The 8,087-nt window shown below is 63.4% G+C and overlaps 1 protein-coding gene across 3 annotated transcripts; it reads left to right on the forward strand.

Annotated features, from left to right (window-relative positions):
* The first annotated feature begins 943 nt into the window (after positions 1-943).
* LOC119711401 (junctional adhesion molecule-like) lies at positions 944-6,535 on the forward strand. 3 transcript variants are annotated; one of them, XM_038161588.1, is made up of 8 exons: positions 944-1,317; positions 1,906-2,062; positions 2,919-2,967; positions 4,226-4,383; positions 4,799-5,024; positions 5,116-5,601; positions 5,793-5,888; positions 6,048-6,535. In XM_038161588.1, exons 3-6 carry the CDS (start codon positions 2,925-2,927, stop codon positions 5,229-5,231), a joined length of 543 nt encoding a protein of 180 aa, XP_038017516.1. In that variant the 5' UTR covers positions 944-1,317; positions 1,906-2,062; positions 2,919-2,924; the 3' UTR covers positions 5,232-5,601; positions 5,793-5,888; positions 6,048-6,535. The 3 variants fall into 3 exon arrangements, with proteins under 3 accessions (XP_038017516.1, XP_038017515.1, XP_038017514.1); XM_038161587.1 differs by lacking the exon at positions 1,906-2,062 and having other exon boundaries at positions 949-1,317; XM_038161586.1 differs by lacking the exons at positions 944-1,317; positions 1,906-2,062; positions 2,919-2,967 and adding an exon at positions 2,974-3,928.
* Positions 6,536-8,087: the final 1,552 nt, after the last annotated feature.

The raw sequence follows: 8,087 nt of genomic DNA on the forward strand, positions 1-8,087 counted from the left end.
CTGCACTTGTGACAAGAAATAATAATAACAAGAGATAATAATAATAACAAGAAATTGATCCTGTGAGAATCGGAACAAAATATGTAAACAATCCAAGACGAGAGAGATTTGGTGGAAAGGTAAAATGCCATTTAGTAGCCCATGGATGCAGCCAGGAAACTGCCAGGCAACGGGAACTGAGCACGGGGTCTGCGGAAAATGAGTTTTGTGAGTAAAGAAAGGGATTTTCTGCACAAAAAAGCTGAGTCCTGTCTGCTTTATTGCAGCAGTGTGCCAGGGAAACACTGATACTGGGATGGACAGGGGATACTGGGATGGACAGGGGATACTGGGATGGACAGGGGATACTGGGATGGAGAGAGGGGATACTGGGATGGACAGGGGATACTGGGATGGACAGGGGTTACTGGGATGGACAGGGGATACTGGGATGGAGAGAGGGGATACTGGGATGGACAGGGGATACTGGGATGGGGACAGGGGATACTGGGATGGGGACAGGGGATACTGGGATGGACAGGGGATACTGGGATGGGGAGGGTGTTCGTGGGTTCTTTCAGGAGGGGATACTGGGATGGGGACAGGGGATACTGGGATGGAGAGAGAGGATACTGGGATGGAGAGAGGGGATGCTGGGATGGGGAGCAGTGGGACACTGAAGTGGGGAGCAGTGGGATGCTGGAATGGGGAGCAGGAGCTGCTCTGGTGTTTCAAGGAAAGGGGAAGGGTGAGAATGGTCTTTCAGAGGGGCCAGGGGGCTGCAGCACAGGCGAATCAGTGTCTGCTGTGTGTTTCAGGAGGAGGCAGCTGCCCGTGCTCTGCCAGGCAGGTTCAGGGCCCTGGCAGCCCCAGGAGGAAGGCACGGCCACGTCACCCGGTGCTGCTGCTGCCTCACTGGGACAGGGTCCAGGGTGCAGCAGTGACAGCTCTCTAGGCAGCTCTGGTCCCCAGACAACACGGGAGGGAGCACAGGGTGTGTGCCAGGAACCTCTGTGTCCTGGACGGGTCACTGTGACTGCTCAGGCCAGTCCCTCACCTTGGCCTGAGCCCCAGCTCTCCCTGCCAGGCCCTCCTGGAGCTGCCCCATCACCCCCCTGGGGCAGATGCATCTGCAGCTGGTTTCCCCTCTCTGTTGCACATCCTGATTTCTTGTTTTGCTTCCTCTTGCGTGAGAAAGTGACCACCAGACCCAACCTGCCGAGAAAGATCTTGCATATGCAACCTCGAGATGATTTAGCAACCGATTCAGGTCCTCTGGATTCAGACACTCTGAATCAGCTCCCCAAGAACACACAGGACTTTTCCAGGCCACTCTAGGTGAGTAATTTTTGCTGCGATGTTTATTTCTGGGTGGTTTTTTTTTTCATTTGTTTTTCCTGAGAAGAGAACCAGGGCAGCAGAAGCGCTGCTGACCCAGATGCCATGTGCAAAAGCAGGGGAGGAGGAGAAGGCCTGTGCTGGCTGTGCCCCTTTTGCCCCAGTCTGTTTGGGAGAGGCGATTTGGATGTGTCAGCACTGGCACACACAGCACAGCCTGGTGAGTGGGTGCTGCTCCAGCTGGTGCCTCCCGGCACCCTCTCACTGCTGCGTGTCACAGGGGAGACCCTGCAGGAATGTGTTCCCAGCCAGGAGCAGAAATCCTCCTCGAAACCAGGGCGATAAATCCAGCAAGGACCTGGTGGCCAACACAGCCCAGAGCCCCGGGAGCTTTGGGAGGCTCTGGGTACAGAAATCTCAGCTCTCTGCAGTCACACAGGACCGGGCTGGACCTGGCTGCTGTTTTGGCTGCTGCAGGGGGATGGTCCTGGAGGTGCAGCTCTGCAGGTTTTGGCACCGTCTCCGGCTGTGCCTGCTGCCCTGAGCTGTGCTGAGGGCCCTGGGGCTGAGCAGGAGCTGTGTTTGTAGGTCGGCTGTGCAGCCAAGTGTGTCACGGCAGAGCTGCACAGAGCACAGCAAAGCCCACAAAAACCCAGCCCCAGAGGGGGCCTGTGCTTGGAGGGGCAAGGTGGGAGAGAATTCCAGAAGGTTCGCTGCCACTTCTCAGGAGTTTTGGTTTGTGAAGGTACGAAGCTCTAATGATTTTCTCAGCCTAGAACTGATCCAAGGGTCCCCAGCAGCTGATTCTGGGTCTGGAATCCCTGTCTGAGGCTGACCTGGAGAGCCTCTCCCTTACACAGTGGAGCAAAAAGAGAGAAGCCACCGAAATGCCAGCGATGATTCAGCTCTCGTCTTTCTATTTCATTTCTGCAGTATGGGAAAATACCTGCTGGTAATGGCAGCCCCAAGTGCAGCTCCACGTGAGGGCTCTCGGGCAGGAGAGCTGCTCTCAGTAGCCACTGACCCCGAAATGAAGGGCACAGCAGGGAGCTGTGGAGCAGGGACAGGGCAGCAGGGTGCTGACCCCTGCCTCCTTGGGACGCTGCCTGGCACCTTCCTGGGGGTGGCAGCCAGTCCTTCCCTGGGCTGCAGGGTAAACCTACGCCGTGCAGGAAGGAGGAGACAGCTTCATTCTGAGAGGTGTGGAGCAGGTCGAGCTGAAGGCAGAGATCAGATGTGGCGCTGCTCCAGCAGAGCCTCCCGAGGCGTGCAGCACCCAGGGGCCAGGGTTAGATCTGGAGCAGGGGGTCTTGTTCTCAGCTCAAGTGTCAGAGGCTCAACCCCAAACCACCAGAAAGAATCCTGACTTTGGGGAAAAGAGGGGCTGAGCCCTCTCCCCCCGCTTCCTCTTCCTCTCCAGCCTCCGTGGGGTCTCACAAAGCAGAGCCCTGCCTCTGCCCTCTGTGCTGTGCTGAATTCCAGCCTCCCAACAGCAGAGGCTGCACACCAGAGTCTTCCTCTGACCTTGAGCTGGCTGCCAGTCCTTGGTGTCCTGCCCCAGGGGACACTGGAGCATGTGTCACCTGTGCTGTTCTTTTCAGAGGGAGATGAAGGTGTTGCTGAGCCTGGCCCTGGTGCTGACATGGCTGGGTAAGCTCTAAGTTTTCTTCCCCTCTGCTTTCCCCTCTGCCTGTGCTCTCAGACCCATCAGTGTCTCTCCTCCTGTGGTGAGAAGCCCGTGGAGCCGCTCCTCTCCTGGGTCCCTCTCTGGCCCTGCGAGCGCTGCATCTCCCCCTCCTGCAGACCCTCCCCTGTAAAGAGGCTGCAAACTGTGCTGCCATCCCTGGCTGTGCCTGCATTGAGGCTCCAAGGCTTTGCAAGAAGCACAACTGCTTCACCGAGTCTAAGCACAGGGAGAGGTTTCCAAGGTATTGATTTTGGCTCTGCTCGAGGCAGGCAGCTCCCTTGGTCTTCTCCGCCGGCAAATATTTGTCATTTCCAGCTCCTCAGCTGGTCAAGACCAACAGAACTTGTCTGGGGAGCTGCAGCACTTTGCATTCATTATTTACAGGGTTTCAGACAAACACTTGGTGCTTGGCCAGGGCCCAGCCCTCGGTGGTTGTGGACAGGCTGGGTGCAGTGGCCCAGCCGCGAGGACGAGCCTAGCTTGCTGCAGTGGCTCAGCCAGCTCGCAGCAAGCAGCACCAGAGCCTCAGCCTCCCCTTGCAGGCCCTCTGCAGGCTGGGGCAGGTGGGGTTGATGAGCTCCAGTGACCTTTTGTGCCCCACTCATTTCACAGAATCTTTTGCTCAGAGAAGACCTTTAATCCCCTTCCTGCACGCGCTCCGCAGCCCAGCCGCAGCTGCCACGTGCGAGTTGTCAGCTCTGTGCTCTTTGATGTTCCCCTAGCTTGCTTTTTTCCCACTGTCCAGCTGCTCTAGAAAGCCCAAGCTGTGGTTACGTGGCCAGACGAGTACCAGCCCAGGTCTGGAGCCTGTGAGCAAAGGGGAAGGAAGCCAAATGGGCAGCGAGGGAGGAACTGAAATGTGTGTGAAGCGCTCGAATCGCCCCTGGCCGGGCAGAGATGAGAGCACACAGGTTCTCCCAGGCAGTGAGTCACGGCACAGCCCTGCAGGAGCTGCAGGCTTTGGCTCCGAGGCGTGGAGGGCAGGGGTTGTGCTTCCCAGCTCCCCCTCGGCTGCATCACACGGCAGCGGCCCTTGGTGTGGAGGATGTGCTGCCCCACATCCCAGGCACGCCACCAGCAGGGCTCAGGCACGGGCTCGGCCTCTGGGCTGCTCAGGCCCGCGAGCCCCAGGCTTCCCTGCGGAGGAGACGGCGATGGGGACAGGCAGGCTGCAGCTGGCCCTCCTCCCTGGGCTCATCCTGCTGTCCCTGTCCCCGGCAGGGCGCTGCAGCGCGGCCGCCGGGGTGTTCACGGAGCCGCAGCTCCGAGCTAGGGCTGGCGACTCCGTGCTGCTGCTGTGCCTCTTCCTGGACCCCGACAGCAAGGGATGGACCCTGCACAAAGTGGACTGGCTGCACAAGGCAGGAGCTGGCACGCAGGTGGGTCGGGACGGGGCTGGCAGGAGAGGGGACACGGGGCTGGTGGCAGGGGAGGGAGGGCGAGGCAGCTCTGGGGAGGCTGTGGGGAAGCAGCCGTGGGGAAGCAGCCGTGGGGAAGCAGCCATGGGGAGGCTGTGGGGAAGCCCGTCCGCCTGCCAGCAGGCCACAAAGAAAGGAAGTTTCCATGAGAGGAAGAAGGGTCCCGGTGTGGGGGCAGTTCCTGCAGCAGAGGGGGAGCGCTGCCCACTCCGGGTGCTGCATCCTGGGGCTTTCCCTGAGAGTGCCGGGCTCTGGGCGAGCAGAGCAGCCCACGGGACAGGGAGCGAGTGTGAACTGAGAGCTCTTGAGGAGGGACCTGACATCCCGCTCCTGACATCCCGCTCCTGACATCCCGCTGACACCCTGCCCCTGGCAGGAGGAGATGGTGTTTTTTTACTACAGCAACCACGGCGTCCCCGCGGGCCGCTTCAAGAACCGGGTGCAGTGGCAGGGGAACATCTCCCGCTGGGACGGCTCCATCCTGCTGCAGGACCTGCGTCTCAACGACAGCGGCACCTACGAGTGCGAGCTGCGGCTGCTGGAGGCCAGCAGCGTCTTCAGGAGCCGCACGGTGCTGCTCGTCAGCCCCGCGCTCCCCAGAGGTGCGCGATGCTCCCCGCCCGCCCCTCCCCGGGCTGCCCCGGCTCCGGGGGGTCCCCGCGGTGCCATCCCCGCCTCGGTGTCCCCCCGCAGGTGCCGAGGATGCCGCGGCCCCGAGGGAATCCGGGTTCTGGCCGGCCGTGGTGGGCTGCGGCTGCGTGGCCGTGGTGGTGGCGTTCCTGGCCGGGCTGTGCGTGAGGAAGAGGTAAAAACGCTGCTCTGGGTTTGGGGGGTGAGGAGGCGGCTCCCTGCAGCCCTCCTGGCCCGGGCCAGGCTGTGCCCCGGTGCTCGCAGGTGTGAGGGTTCAGCTGCCCAGGTGAGGCGTGCCAGCCTCCTGCTGCCATCTGGTGTCACCGTGTCCCCTCGGCTCCCAAACCTCCTGAGCTGTGCCAGCAGCACGGATAGCCTGGCCCGGGCGTGTGCTAAGGGGTGTCGGTGTCCCGGGAGAGCCAGGGAGGGACGGGAGGAGCGGGTGATGCTTCCGGCCGGCGGTGACACGGCTGCTGCCTTCCCTCGAGGTTCGGGAGCGTCACAGCCCTGGAGAGGATGGGGAAGAGCAGCAGCAAGGGCAAAGCAGAGGTGAGAGCTGAGGCTGGGTGGGCTCGGGGCTGGGGAGGCCAGGGAGGGGATCCCACCCTGCGCAGGCACCAGGGGCCGTTTGCTGGCCAGCTCCAGCTGTGGCTCTTGCAGCTGGCCCCGTGGCTGGGCTCAGGCAGCCCCTGTGTGTTTGGGGGCTGCTCAGTCCCAGACAGCCTGATCTGCCCCGGCAGGAAGCAATTTACTCCTCAATCCCTGGAGCTGAGGTGCCCAAGGCTGAGCAGGAAGCAAAGAAGAAGAGGAGAGCTGAGGACACCTACATAACCATGGTGAGGAGCTGCAGCAGGCCTGGTGGGACCCCCACACCACGGCCATGGCGCCCAGGGCACCCCTCCCTGTGCCAGACCCCAGCATCCCATGCCTCCTGCCCCTCCAAGCACAGCCTGGTGCCCGTGGTGAGGCTCACATCTTGTCCCTTGCTCCCGCAGCACCCGTCTCACTGCCGGGACAACGGCGTCTACGTGGAGCTGGCCAAGAGAGCCATCCCGTCAGAGTGGATGGCAGAGGGGACCCAGGGGCATGGACAGAGCCAGGAGCCCCGCAGCAGGCCAGAGGAGGCACTTCCCCAGCCCCCAGAGCGGCAGAAATAGCTGTGCTGGGGGTGGCAGCCCCTTTCCATGTGTGTCCGAGACACCTTTGTCACTGCGAGGACTGAGAACTGGTGACACGTCGCTGTGTGCCCCGGGCCAGGGCCCTTCTGGGGCACAGCCCACCCCAGGTGCCTGCAGGGGACCAGGGGACACCTGTCCCTCCGGCTCTTGCCCCCTGGGCTCGAGAGAGCGGGCACAGCCTCACGCTCCATCTCTGCTCCTGGCCAGGGGGAGGATCCCCAAGGGGGGAGACGCAGCAGGAGCCATCACTATTTTCTGTAAATAATAAAACTCAGGGAGCCTTCCCTGATGCTGTCTTCATTTTACCTCCAGCCTGAGCATGTGACGTCCAAGTGTGCCAAAATCTGCCTGGCCCAGGGCCTGGGAGCCCCCGCGCCCGTGCGAGCCCGGCACGGGGCACCCGCCAGCCCCGCTGGCTCCAGCGGGGACCAAAGCCAAACGGGGCACGAAAGGGGTCCCTGGCAGCAGGATGGGGACCGAGGGGAGCAGGGCAGAGCCCGCGGGCAGTGGGGTCCCCCCTGTGTGTCCCCTGGCCGGTGCTGGGCAGCGCTGCCCGGGGGGAGCCCAGCCACCCCTCCCGGGGCCCCGGGGCCTCGCCGGGGCGGGCGCTGGCGCCGCTCCCGCTCTATCTCTGGGTGCTGGGCGCTATCTATAGATGTTTGACACCTCCAGGTGCGGAGGGAGCCGGGACCCTCCACCTCCCCGCGCTGCCGGCTCACTGCAGCGCCGCGCTGCGCTCCTTGGTTCTCGTTGACACCCTGCTCTCTTTTCCCGCAGGCGGCCGCGGGACGGGGTTTTGGAGGAACCGGCCCCCGAGCCGAGTGTGGGGGGTCAGGGGATCCCACAGGGCCTTTGCAGGGTCGCGGCAGCCGTGGCAGCGGAGCAGAGCGGGGTTCGCCTGCCCAGGATGGGTGGCAGAGTGCTGTGCGTGCAGTGCTGGCCGAGCAGAGCTGCGGGGACACTGCCGTGCCTCCTCTCCCGGCGCTCCTGCTTCCCGTCCCGGCTGTGGTCAGGCAGCAGAGCCCCTCTGCATCCCTCCCCCGTGCATCCCTCCCCCGTGCACCCCTCCTGCCCCCCCAGCGCGGGCACCACGGGCTCTGGGCATCCCTCGCCTCTGTCCCCAGGGATGCTGGCCCAGCACCCCCGTGTCCCCGGGCCTGAGCGGCGCTGTCACTGCCCCTCTGGGCTCCAGGAGCGCCCTCCTTGTCTTCCTGCCCCCATCCCTGCGGCTGGAACCCAGGTGTGGGGCCAGGGCCCAAAGGTTTCCTGGGTGGTGCACAGGGGACCAAAGGCTTTGTCCAGCCCTGGTGCTGCTGGGCAGAGCGTCCCCGTCCCGGGGCAGGGAGAGGTGAGCTGTCATCCTGGGAGAAGAGGCTGCTGGAGAAGGGCAAGGAGCCTGCAGCACTTTGGGAAGGGATGGAGCTGTCCAGGAGCGGGCAGGTGACCGGGAGCATCTCCACCTGCTGCAGCCCACCTGGGCCATCCTGGCTGGGCTGCTCGGGCCCCTCGGCTGCTGCCAGCCTGGAGCAGCCCCTGTGCCCTCTGCCTGCCTCCAGGAGGGCATTTCCCACCCTCCCGGGCCCCGCTGGCCTCTCCACAACGGGCACTGCTGCCCTGCGTGGTGTGAGCGGGGCTGGCCGCCAGCCCCCAGCGGGGCACAGGGGACACACCTGCGTGTCCCCACCACCCCCGGGGGCTCGGGAACCCCCCGTGTGCCACAGCCCGTGCTCAGAGCACGGAGCCGGCAGTGCCAGGAGCTGTCGCCTGCAGTTCAGGGGAAAATTTTTCCGCCCTCCCACTCCGGCGGCTGCAATCCACCAACCACAGCATTTACTGCTTTTTTTCGCCCCAGCACCG

This window comes from Motacilla alba, chromosome 24, assembly GCF_015832195.1.
Source record: "Motacilla alba alba isolate MOTALB_02 chromosome 24, Motacilla_alba_V1.0_pri, whole genome shotgun sequence".
Taxonomy (NCBI): domain Eukaryota; kingdom Metazoa; phylum Chordata; class Aves; order Passeriformes; family Motacillidae; genus Motacilla; species Motacilla alba.

Coding starts and splice junctions, on each gene's coding strand:
- LOC119711401 (XM_038161586.1), top strand. CDS start 3,838: ATGGGCAGCGAGGGAGGAACTGAAATGTGTGTGAAGCGCTCGAATCGC. Junction 4,384..4,798: donor AGGCAGGAGCTGGCACGCAG/GTGGGTCGGGAC, acceptor TGCCCCTGGCAG/GAGGAGATGGTGTTTTTTTA. Junction 5,025..5,115: donor CAGCCCCGCGCTCCCCAGAG/GTGCGCGATGCT, acceptor GTCCCCCCGCAG/GTGCCGAGGATGCCGCGGCC.